Source organism: Carcharhinus amblyrhynchos, chromosome 9 (genome assembly GCF_965287045.1).
Source record: "Carcharhinus amblyrhynchos chromosome 9, sCarAmb.v2.hapA, whole genome shotgun sequence".
Lineage (NCBI taxonomy): Eukaryota > Metazoa > Chordata > Chondrichthyes > Carcharhiniformes > Carcharhinidae > Carcharhinus > Carcharhinus amblyrhynchos.
In genome coordinates, this window is record NC_137332.1 from 17,630,058 (window position 1) to 17,643,182 (window position 13,125).

At 46.9% G+C, this 13,125-nt stretch overlaps 1 protein-coding gene across 3 annotated transcripts in view; it reads right to left on the minus strand.

The window, feature by feature from the left end:
• Nucleotides 1–13,125, minus strand: part of abca4b (ATP-binding cassette, sub-family A (ABC1), member 4b) — a 155,438-nt gene that overhangs the window by 48,991 nt on the left and 93,322 nt on the right. The window contains exons 24-28 of one of the 3 annotated variants that reach the window (XM_080195254.1): nt 7,405–7,598; nt 5,904–5,988; nt 4,094–4,299; nt 3,415–3,454; nt 381–461 (exon numbers count right to left, since the gene is read on the minus strand). In XM_080195254.1, coding sequence (XP_080051380.1) covers nt 381–461; nt 3,415–3,454; nt 4,094–4,299; nt 5,904–5,988; nt 7,405–7,598 — 606 coding nt within the window. Of the gene's footprint in view, nt 1–380; nt 462–3,414; nt 3,455–4,093; nt 4,300–5,903; nt 5,992–7,404; nt 7,599–13,125 lie in introns of all 3 variants that reach the window. The other 2 variants (XM_080195253.1, XM_080195255.1) reach the window with 2 other exon arrangements.

A 13,125-nucleotide genomic window follows, 5' to 3' on the forward strand; every position in this document is an offset into this window, starting at 1 on the left:
TCCCACTATACCAAAGGTTTATGAGTCAGAGACTGACAGTGAAAAAATATCCAAAATTCCAAATGTAAGGAAGCAGACTATAATAGAACCAAGAACATTAACACGTCAAATTGAATCATAGAATGGTTACTGCACAGAAAGAGGCCATTCAGCCCATTATAAGCACCTTTGCATATTGGTGTCAGAGATATGCATATAAATTAACAAAGAAATCTGCAGGAGAATGGGATATCCAGGAAGGGATGATCCAGGATTCATATTTTGGGATAAAACTTTGACACAGAAGACACTGCTACACGCTCAGCAAAATTGTGGTTTGATATTTTATGTCTTAATGTAGAATTAAGAGACTGAATTATTCGAATTTCCTTTGTGCTCACCATTATTAGCTTCAACGTTGACAACTGTTGCCTTGCATTCCTCTCTAAGGCCTGCATCAGATTTTCTTGGTATTTGACAGTCTTGCAAAGATCACGATTAGCGAAGAAAAGAACAATGATTAAGGAAATTATTAGTGAAGTGAATTAGTGATTTGACTTTTGGCCAAGATTATACATTGGGCGAGACCTTGCTGGAGGGAATTAGTTAGAATTTGTTAGATCATAGAACTCCTACAGTGCAGACTGAGGCCATTAGGCGCATTGAGTCTGCACCAACCATAATCACATCCAGGCCCTATTCTCACAAACCCTCATATTTACCCTGCTAATTCTCCGAACACAATTTAGCATGGCCAATCCACCTAACCTGCGCATCTTTGGACTGTAGGAGAAAACCCACACAGACTCGGGGAGAATGCGCAAACTCTGCACAGACAGTGACCCAACGCTGGGATTGAACCCAGGTCCCAGGCGCTGTGAGGGAGCAGTGCTAACCACTGTGCCACCATGGCACCCTTAGTTAGATCTTAGATCTTAGGTCTTGTTGGCCAGAATTCTGCATTACTTAGACTGTGTTAGATCTTATTTAGATCTTAGTTAGATCTTGCTGCAGGGAATTCCCCATTAGCTAGACATGGAAATTGCTGAAAACAGCAGCAAGGGCAATGGGGCATTGAGTCCTGTCTGTATCTCACTGAAAGATTGAGGAAGATACACAGGAATAACTGAGAAGAAAGCTTGTATTAGCGTTGCCGCAAATTCAATGCAGAAAGAAAAAGAGAGGGAGAGGATGAAGAGAGACAGGGGAAAAAAAACTAAAAAGTAATGTTTTGTTTTGAATTTGGCATTTTCAAAGCCTTGTAGTTTGCTTGACTGAAAGGGACATTGTTCATTTTCTGGGCCAGAGAGGATGTTGGCATTGTAATGCCATTTGTCACATCATTAAAAAGTACTTATGCTGCTAATTATCAAACCCAATTTAGAGTGGAGAGATTAATGAGCAATTATTGTGCAAAACCAGCTCGAAGTTGAAAGGAGCGGGGAGGCTAAGAACGTGATGGCATTTGTGTGAAATGAGAAGAGGAACTGCATATATCAAACAGTAAATTCCCCCGAGCCCTGGAATTTACAGGACGTTTTGGTGCATAAATTAAACTTGTCCAGCAAGGCCCAGCCGGTAATGTATAATTTCCAGGATTTTTGATGGTTCATGTTGCTACAGTGCAACATATTCCATTATAGATCCACAGTTAGAGGTCTATAATCATCTAGAACATCAGCAAAAGCAAAGCTGTAGGCTGTTCCTATTTCCTTTGCCGCGCACATATCTTCTCCGAAAGAAGATGGAACGGCAGAGTCTTTAATTTGTTAAGCAGAAGCTAATTAGCTGTGCAAAAGATGCAAATTTCTACTTCCGTTAATTTTCAACGTGGCGTTAGATATACTAGTCTATATCAAATGAATTTGTAAGCTCACACTTCACCATCAACAGAGAATCATAGAAACCCTACAGTACAAAAGGAGACCATTCGGCCCATTGAGTCTGCACCGATCACAATCCCACCCATTCCCTACCCCCATATCCCTACATATTTTACCCACTAATCCCTCTAACCTACACATCTCAGGGCACTAAGGGGCAATTTTAGCATGGCCAATCAACCTAACCTGCACATCTTTGGACTGCGGGAGGAAACCGGAGCACCCGGAAGAAAACCCATGCAGACACAAGGAGAATGTGCAAACTCCACACAGACAGTGACCCAAGCTGGGAATCGAGCCTAGGTGCCTGGAGCTATGAAGCAGCAGTGCTAACCACTGTGCTACTGTGCCACCCATAACTCAAGATATAACTCAAATAAAGTCACAGTGATCACAGCAAGATGTCAGATTAGGCTCAGTAGTAACACTGTTGACGAAAGAAGGGGACGGGTTTAAACCACATTCCACTCCACAACCTGGATTGACATTTCTTAAGTTTATTTATTATTAACACTGCAATGAAGTTACTGTGAAACTCCCTTAGTTGCCACACTCTGGCACCTATTCAGATACACTGAGGAAGAATTTAGCACGGCCAATGCATCTGACCAGCAAGTTTTTGTACTGTGGGAGGAAACCCACGCAGACATGTGGAGAACATGCAGACTCTGCACAGACAGTGGCCCAAGCCAGGAATCGAACCTAGGTCCCTCACACTGTGAGGCAGCAGTGCTAACCACTGTGCCACTGTGCTGCCCATGCTGTGCTGAGGGGTGGGGCTGCACTCTCTGAGGTGATATCCTTCAGAAGGAAGCATTAAACCAAGACTCCGTCTGTCCTCTCACATAGATATAGTAAAAGAGGTGATGTGTTCATTTATTTCCTTGCTATTCGTGTGACCTCTCTGTGTTGCATTTTCTAACATTACAATAATGATGACTGTTGAAATGTACTTTATTAACTGTGAATCATGTATGGTGTCCTGAACAATGTTCCCTCTGGTAATTTTTTTGTGATGTACAAGTGATTCCTTTGTGTGATCATAGAATCCCTACAATGCAGAAGTAGGCCATTAGGCCCATCGAGTCTGCACTGACTCTCCGACAGAGCATCATACCTATCCCCGTAAACCCACGCATTTACCCCTTAATCTACACACCTTTGGACACTAAGGGTCAATTTAGCAGGCCAATCAATCTAATCTGCACATCTTTGGACTGTGGGAGAAATCCAGAGCACCCGGAGGAAACCCATGCAGAAACGAGGAGAACGTGCACACTCCATACTGAGGGCCCTTTAAATTTTTTTTAATGTGGTTGCAACGGGTGGTAATTTAAAGGGGCCAACATGTGCTCAGCCAGTGGGAGGTGGGGGGGAGACTTCAGGGTTGTCACGTAGCCGTGCACCTCTGAAAGAAGATTAGTCCTGAGCTTGAGAAAGCTGCTATATAAATGCAATCATGTTCATTATTTAAACTTCATCAAAAGCACAACCTCTATACCTGACATGTTCCACATCAGTCACTGGACTCTGTATTCTCGGGTATGCCTACCTGTTCTGTTCAGGGGATCTTCTGTAGCCTTTAAGAATATCTGGAAATGGACAAACAATGGTGTTAGATTATAGGTGCCTCTCAGCTCTTTCACCGAGCAAATCTCACCTGAAAGCATTATTCTGAAGGAGAATATCCAATATGAGCTCAGTAACGATAAGTGATAGGCAGTGAAGGTAGTTTCTGCACCCTAACCCACAGCATGCACGACCACCACCACCACCCCCCCCACCCCACCGCCACCACCCTCCTCACCCCTACACTCCCAGCACTGACCACACTCCTGACCTGCCCTCTCACCACCGCCTGCCTGTCTGAAACCCCGAAACTGGCTCCATGGCAACTCATCGAGGGCTGTCCACAGACCTAGTAGTGGTCACGGCTTCCAGTCGCACTGCTCAGGCTGGACAGCCGCCAGCCAATCAAACAGAAGTCCCAGCTAGGGCCTGTTAACAGTCTGATGGTCATGAAATGGCCACACGCGACGCCGCCAAATAGAGGCGGGTTCAGGGGTCACTGCCGCCGCGTAAAATACGAGCGAGCCTCATTTCAGATCCTTTCTTCGCAATAACACACTTAACGGACAGCAGGCAATTCCTGGTGAAAATTATTGCAGGTCAGCTGCCATGGATTTGATAAAAAGAAGAGTCTTTTTGTGACAAGTAAGAGTCAGCCTCACCTCCTCTAGTGATGAGTCAGACACACCAAAGCTGCTGAGGCCTAAATCCTGAAGTGTCTCCTCGATTTCTCGGAACAGGCTGGCGTAGGCTCGCTGTTTGAAGTCTTTACTGGGCAGCAGATAGTAAAGCTCCTGACCGACATTCTCTATCAGCTTGGCCTCAGGAACATGATGTTTGATAAGATTTGTCAAGGTATCTACATCACCTGTAGGAGAGAAACAGCAATGAAGGTTTCAGTAAAAAGCTACATGTAGACTACAATTTGCCTCAAATTTATCATAGAATCCCCACAAGGCAGAAGGAGGCAATTCAGCCCATCGATTGGGCATCATACTGGGCCCTCTCTCCATATTTACCCCACTAATCCCCCAAACCTACAAATCATTGTACACTAAGGGGCAATTTAGCATGACCAATCAACCTAACCTGTACATCTTTGGACAATAAGGGGCAATTTAACATGGACAATCCACCCAATTTACACATCTTTGGACTATGGGAGGAAACCGGAGCACCAGGGGAAACCCATGTAGACACGGGGAGAATGTGCAAACTCCACACACACAGTCACCCAAGGCTGGAACTGAACCTGGGTTCCTGGCGTTGTGAGGCCGCAGTGCTAACCACTGTGCCACCACGCTGCCCATCTATAGTTTAGTACAGTCACTGCTATCTTTATAACAATAGGGCAATCCATTCATATTGATGATCCACGCTGGGTCTCTCACTGCAGTTAACACCTTGAGTATGATGCTGATTGGTAATAATAAAAATCAAAATATGTAAAGCTATAAATGACAATCTGAAATATTAATATAGAAAAAGCTTCCATCTGTTTGAGCTCTCTCACCTCTAGGTCCGAAAGTTCTGAACTCAAGTCCCACTCCAGGACTTGAGCTCAATAATCCAGTTTGACATCCCACTGCACTACTGAGGGAGTGCTGCACTGTCAGATGTGAAATCTACATCCCATCTGCCCAAACTTGAGCAGAAGGCGGCTGTGGGGTGGCTTAATGGAGATGTTTAAAAGGTTTTGATTGAGTAGATACGGAAAGAATGGCTGGAATTTTACTGGCATGTCCTCCCCAGGCACTGAAGGTTGTGCCCAAGGCCAATGCAGGAATGCTGTTCCCCGAGCCCTGGAAATGGGCCAGGCGTGTCAGTAAAATCAGGGCCAATGTTTCCTCTTGTGGGGAAGAGCTCTCACATCGATATAGGGTAACCCCCAAGAACTCCAATGGGAAATTCAGCAGTAACATCTTTACCCAGAGAATGGGGGTAATGGGGAGCTCACTGCCATTCCCACTGCCTCGGAAAAGCAGTCAGCACAATCAAGGGCCCCAGGCAGCCAGGAGATAGTCTCTTCCAATTCAATTAATACATCTGGAATTTAAAGCTAGTTTCAGTAAGGGTGACCATGACCACACACACACACACACACACACACACACACACACACACACACACACACACACACACACACACACACACACACACACACACACACAGTGTGTCATGGTCAATGTTTTGAGTCTGGATGACCCTTCGTCAAAACTGACGAAGCTCTGACAAAGGGTCAGCCAGACTCGGAACGTTGGCTCTATTCCCTCTCCACAGATGCTGTCAGACCTGCTGAGATTTTCCAGCATTTTTACGTTTTTGTTTCAGATTCCAGCATCCGCAGTATTTTGCCTTCAATAGCTCGATCCTGCCTTCCCCCCTTATCCTCTGACCCCCTTCGCCCAATAGAAACAGGGGAAGTGCTCGGCTAACACTGGTTAAAGATGAGGTGGAGAATGCAAACCTTACCGTCCAGTACTTCTTCTGGTAGGGTTTCGTCAATGGGGAAACAGTTGGAGCAGGAGCAGCAGCAGCCCGATTCACAGGTACAGGTCTGCTGTGGGGGAAGAGAGAAGGAGAGGTGAGCTGAACTGCTGGACACCACTCGCAGCAAAATCTCTCACTACACCTCACTCGCATCTGCATGAAGAAAACCTTTGATCCTTTTTAAATTCTGCTCCTGATCACATTTCCACAAAGTTGTATTGTTTCTGCGGAAGTGCTTCCTCTGTGTGATCTTGTGCAATTTCCTGTTTCGTGTGAGGCTGTTTAATGTTATTCCTGTGGAAAATGGGTTGTGTGTGTGTGTGTGTGTCTGTTGTGTCTGTGTGTGTGTGTCTGTTGTGTGTGTGTGTATGTGTTTGTGTGTGTGTGTGTGTATGAGTGTGTGTGTGCGTGTGTATGAGTGTATGTGTGTGTGTATGTGTGTGTGTGAGAATGTGTGTATGTGAGTGTGTGTATATGTGTCTGCGTGTGTGTGTGTGTATGAGTGTGTGTGTGTGTGTATGAGTGTATGTGTGTGTGTGTGAGAATGTGTGTGTATGTGAGTGTGTGTGTATGTGTCTGCGTGTGTGTCTGCATGAATGTGTGTGTGCGTCTGTGTGTGTGTGTGTGTGTGTGTGTGTGAATGTGTGTATGCGAGTCTGCGTGTGTGCACCTGTGTGTGTGAATGTGTGTGTGTATGCATCTGTGTGAATGTGTGTGTGTGCTCGTCTGTGTGTGCGCGTCTGTGTGTGCACGTGTGTGTGTGTGCATGTGTGTCTGTGTCTGTGTGTGTGTGTCTGTGTGTGCACGTGTGTGTGTGTGTGCATGTGTGTCTGTGTCTGTGTGTGTGTGTCTGTGTGTGCGCCTGTGTGGGTGTGTGTGTGTCTGTGTGCGCGCCTGTGTGTGTGTGTGTCTGTGTGTGTGTGTGTGTGTGTATGTGTCTGTGTATGTGTGTGAGAGTGTGTGTGTCTGTGACAATGTCTCACAGTTCACTCAGGGAGATTCAGTTACTATGACAACATGCATTTTTTTCCATGCATGTTATAGTCTGGAGCTATGGACAGTGATGGTGGCCGGTCTAACTTTCTTCCCATCACATATTTGACCAGGAATCTATCCCGCCGGCCATTCGGAAGGAACTGTGCAGGTTAATACTCAACCTATTTGGTCACATTAATTGCCTGTTAAGTTCTGGCGTGAGATTCAAATCTGGAGCTTCTGGCACAGAGGCAGGGAGGCTACCCACTGCACTGCAAGACATCTCCAAGGGGTAGTGTATACCTTGCTTATACTGGCTAGGAAAAGTGCCAAGGTAACTCATTTCCATTGCCCTGTATATTAAGGATGAGGTTGATCCTCAGCGGTCTGTTTGTTAGTAAGACCTTGTTCTGATTTTACAACTGTAGGTGCTTCAGGGCAGTGTCCACACTGATGCAGAGCGGGTGATCCATCCTGAAGGTACACAGTGAGATGCAGGTTCACTTACTGCGGCATCTTTCTTCCTCTGTTTTACTTTCTTCATCCTGCGGACCAGGGTCAGATAGAAACCAGAGCCAAAGCAGTTCTTGAGGAACAAAGAGGAGCCACAGCACTGCAGCTTTCCCTGAGAAATGATGGCGATCCGGTCACCCAGAAGGTCTGCTTCATCCATATGATGGGTGGAGAGGATGATGGTTCTCCCTAAAATGACGAAGGGAAGATGGAGCTCAGCACCTTTAATAATTTGTTATTTAAAACCCACGCTGCCCACCAGAGGGAACCTTTATATCAGCCAATACTTGTGTTGAACGCAGCTTGATTTTGAGATATTTTGTGATGTTACAATTATATTTTTGCCTGGAATGAATTTGTTCGATAATTTCTAAAGCAAAATGAATGCACGTAACCCGGATCTTTAGGATCAAATACAGAAGACCGGAGGCAGTATTGATTCTACTGGGGATACAGAACTTCCTTCAGGCCTTTTAATGCTTTGGGTTCTCATCAGCCTTCCTGTATGATATAATGTATTTAATGATCTTTTGTTTATTGGTATAAGTGTGTGTCCATGTTAAAAAGGTAAGGTGTTTGCCAGAATTAAGGGTGGGTTGGAAGGACTGGTATCAGCATGTTCTCCCCAGGGGCCCTTTGGCTGTGATTTGGTTCCAAATATCCTTTTACATGAAGGTGCTGATCATGGCAGAACAATCTTGTGTTCCAGCTGAGAGACCGCACTGCCCTGACTTTCCAATGCCTGCTTCAGCCCCAAGATACAGCGCTTGCTCACTGCGGGAGAGACACCTTCTGGTGAGGCCGCAGCTGGAGTACTGTGTGCAGTTTTGGTCGCCGCACTTGCGCAAGGATATTTTGGCCTTGGAAGGAGTGCAGAGGAGGTTCACTAGGCTGATACCGGAGATGAGGGGGTTGGACTATGAGGAGAGGCTGAATAGACTGGGTCTGTACTCATTGGAGTTTAGAAGGATGAGGGGGGATCTTATAGAGACGTATAAGATAATGAAAGGGATGGATAGGGTACAGGCAGAGAGATTCTTCCCGCTCAGAAAGGACAGTAGGACTAGGGGGCACAGCCTCAAGATAAGGGGGGGGTGCAGTTTAGAACGGAGTTGAGGAGGAACTTCTTCACTCAAAAGGTGGTGAATCTCTGGAATTCTCTGCCCGTTGAAGTGGTGGAGGCTGCCTCGCTAAATGTATTTAAGACACGGGTAGATAGGTTTTTGGTAGGCAAGGGAATTAAGGGTTATGGGGAGAAAGCGGGAAAGTGGAACTGAGCCACTTCAGATCAGCCATGATCTTATTGAATGGTGGGGCAGGCTCGAAGGGCTAGATGGCCTACTCCTGCTCCTATTTCTTATGTTCTTGTGGATCTCCTTCAGCCCTGGAGATGTGACGCAGCAATACAAGTATCTCTTCTCAGAGTAGGGAACACGGTTCAGAGTCTGTTCTAGCAGGGTTCACAGGCGAACACTCCTTTATACTTTCACACCCCCGCCATCTCCAGAGGTAAGATTTTTGTATTAAGGACACATAGGGTGCAAGGCAACACAAACAGGCTCACAGAGTTTTAGCTATTGAGTTACGACATCTTCAGCTCTTTACCTTGTGAATATTAACCAAGGGCCCTCCTTGCATGAGCTCACTGTACACATTAATGAAGGAGTGTCACCCTTGAAACACTATGTTCTGGATCATATTTTGTTCAGCTTGCTAAAAGTCTCATTACCTCATGAGTTCAGATCCAGGGGAGGATCCGGCCAACTTCTCCTGATTACTTTATACATTTCTGAAACGCAAGGTGCTGATAGCGCCTGGTAACAGGCACCCATTGGCTTGAATGCCCCCCTCCTACTCCACTGCCCCTCCCTTTGGAATGTTCTTTCCACATGATTGGTTGGCAGATCTTGGTAGATGTTGGGGGGGAATCTTCTACTCCGGGGTCTTGATTCCAAGGGAAGACCTTGCCACTGCCTGTCTGGCTTGACATTCAGTGGGCCTTGTGTGTCTCTCCAGCTGCAGCTAAGACCCTCGAATGCCACAAGATTCTGCCAACAGCTCACAATGCTTCTCTTGTGGTGTCCAACTTTCCCCGGAGTCAACAGCTAGCAGGAAGAACCAGTCCGACTTGGAAATGACTGGCCTTGTATGTCTTAAAATGCAACGCGTACCACTACCAATCATTTCAATATCTTACCAGGTTATCCTGCTGGGGCTAAGAGGCTTTACCAGGACACAACCTGATAAGATCAAGGTTCCCAGTAGGGGAGGGAAGTAAAGTTTTAAAGTATTATTTATTAGTGTCACAAGTAGGCTTACATTAACACTGCAGTGAAGTTACTGTCAAAATCCCCTAGTCGCTACACTCCGGCACCTGTTTGGGTACACAGAGGGAGAATTTAGCGTGGCTAAGCACGTCTTTTGGACTGTGGGAGGGACCGGAGCACCCAGAGGAAACCCACGCAGACACGGGGAGAACATGCAGACTCCGCACATACAATGACCCAAGCCGGGAATTGAACCCAGGTCCCTTGCAACAACACAGGTGAGGCAGAAGTACTAGCCACCCTGCCAATTAAAGAGCTGCCAAGACATTTTGGACCTAAGGAACGCAAGAGAGAAAATTTACCCTGACAACCAAAGGTGTTGTATAAAATCAGACAGGTAGCACTGACCACACTGTTCCAATTGTCTATGTGCTCTCTGGGTATGTGAACTTCCATATCAGCAGCGTAAGTTGGTAGAGTCTACCATTTTCATCATTTCGTTACTGGTGATTGTCTTCAACTACCATGCCCCTAAGCTCTGGAATGCCAACGCTAAAATTCCCTGCATCTCTCTCTCTCCATAAGACTCTCCTTCAAACCTTTCTCTTTGGCCAAATTTTTATCATCCGTCCTAACTCTTTCTCCTGTGGCTCTGTGGCAAATTCTGTCTGTTAACGCTCTGAAAAGCCAACCCCATAGGAAGCCAAACCTATTGACCAGGCTGGTCGTAGGTGGGAAAGCGACGGGGACGGCCTCCCGCAGTCTGGCTCCCAGCTCTGGCCCGGAATACTGCTCAGCAACCACATAGGGAAGAGTCACAGAACCCTACAGTGCAGAAAGAGGCCATTCGGCCCATCGAGTCTGCACCGAACACAACCCCACCCAAGCCCTACCCCCATATCCCTACATTTTATACTCACTAATCCCGCTAACCTACACATCCCTAGACACTAAGGGGCAATTTCTTAGCATGGCCAATCAACTTAACCCGTGCATCTTTGGACTGTGGGAGGAAACCGGAGTTAATGTGTTAAAGAGGTAATGTATCTTGAATATAGGAGAGAGGTTCCTGAAACTTTGGCTGTAGTTACTGTGGCAGTAACATGACCTCACCGTATAACATGGGGTCAGCTCAGTCACATTGTTTACTGCTTGTATCCCAAGCAGAGGGAGAACTGTGAAGCTTGGTGCCTTACCAAAATTTGCTGTTCATGCTGTGTGAGGTTATTCGGAAAGACTTTATCACCCAAGTACTTGTTCCTCGGAATTGTGAATGACGCAGGAAGACTGAGCTGCTAAATATTATGAGGCTTGGACCTCATTTAAATGAATGTGGGGTCCCTGTACACAGCTTTGCGTGCAGCTTTAGCTCGAGGCTCCAGCAGCACTGACCAGTTACTGTGCCAACAACACTGGATAACGTAATAAAGTAAAAGTAACGTGTATTTGGTAGTCACAAGTAACACTTACATTAACACTGCGAGAAGTTACTGTGAAATTCCCCTAGTCGCCACAGTCCGGCGCCTGTTCGGGTCAATGCACCCGGAGGAAACCCCACGCAGACACGGGGAGAATGTGCAGACTCTGCATAGACAGTGACCCAAACCGGGAATTGAACCCGTGCCCCTGGCACTGTGAAGCAGTAGTGCTAACCACTGTGCCACCATGCTGCCCATGGCACACTGGCACCCAATATACATCAATGCAGCAGGCACTGGGTTCTACCTTATCGACCTCCCTATCTATGTCGGGTTCACTGAAACCCCAGGCAAACCCCTGCAAAAATCCACGTACAAAACCAAACTTTGGATTCCACACGCAGCACAGTGGCACAGTGGTTAGCACTGCTGCCTGCTGCTGCCTGGGACCCAGGTTCGATTACGGCCTCAGGTCACTGTCTGTGTGGGGTCCTCATATTCTCCCTGTGTCTGCCTGGTTTTCCTCCGGATGCTCCGGTTTCCTCCCACACTCCAAAGACGTGCGGATTAGGTTGATTGACCCTAGTGTCAGGGGGATTGGCGGGGTAGATATGTGGGGGTTGTGGGAATAGGGTGGGATTGTGGTCAGTGCAGACTCGATGGGCCGAATGGCCTCCTTCTGCACTGTAGGGGTTCTATGGATTCTAATTTAAATAAAATCAAATCGAGTGCTGGAAATCTGCACTGAAAACAATCGTTATCCTGAAATGTTAACTCTGCCTCTCTGTCCACGGATGCTGCCTGATGTGTATAATGTTTCTCAGCATGTGTTGTTTTTGTTTCTGAGCCCTATTCTATAATGTTCCCTTTGTGTAAAAGTAGATTACCGCATGTGTGCGCACAAGTGTTCTCCTGAGGCTGAGTAACGTGATATCATGGGTGTGATTACAGCCACATCTGAACAGGCAGTAAGATTGGACACATCGGCCTGCTGTTAGAAATGATAAACTTGGCACAGCTGCCTGCAGCTGTCTCCAGCTTTCAGTCATTCGTCAACTCCCAATCTCCAGAAACCACTTGTGTGTGAGTCAGACAGTTGACCCTTTTTCACTTGTCCGGGGTCACATCCTTTGACGTCGCTGGTAAAGTCAGGATTGTTATGTGCGGGGCGGCGCAGTGGTTAGCACTGCTGCCTCACACTGCCAGGGACCAGGGTTCGATTCCGGCCTTGGGTCACTGTCTGTGCCGAGTTTGCCCATTCTCCCCGCGTCTGTGTGGATTTCATCCGGCTGCTCCGGTTTCCCCCCACAGTCCAAAAATGTGCCAGTTAGGTTGATTGGCCATGATAAATTGACCCTAAGTGTCAGGGTGACAAACAGGGTGAATATGTAGGGTTACGGGGATCGGGCCTGGTGCGATTGTGGTTGGTGCAGGCCTGATGGGCCAAATGGCCTCCTTCTGCACCGTAGGGATTCTATGATTCCTCATAGCTGCTCTGTTACAAGCTGATCATAGCTGCCCAGATATGGGGGATATGGCGATATATGTCAGAGGGCTGGGAATCCAGGCTTGTGCTCTAGGGACATGGGTTCAAGTCCTCCCAGGGTAGCTGGGTGACCATGGCAACACCGTTGATTGTTTTCAAAACCCAACTGGCTCACTAATGTCCTTTGAGACAGGTAATCTGCTGTCCTTACCTGGTCTGGCATACATGTGACTCCAGAGCCAGAGTTACCTGGTTGACACTTAACTGCTCTCTGCAATGGCCAAGCAAACCAACCAGTGCAACGGTAATTAGGGATGGGCAAGAAATGTTGGCCTTGCCAGTGACGGCCACATCTCATATTAATAATAAAGTGGTCAAGTGCATAGAATCATAGAATCCCCCTACTGTGCAGAAGGAGGCCAGTCAGCCCATTGTGTCTGCACTGACCACAATCCCACCCAGCCCTATCTCCATAATCCCACATATTTACCATGTTAATCCCCCGACACATGGCCAACCAACTTAACCCGCACATCTTTAGACTG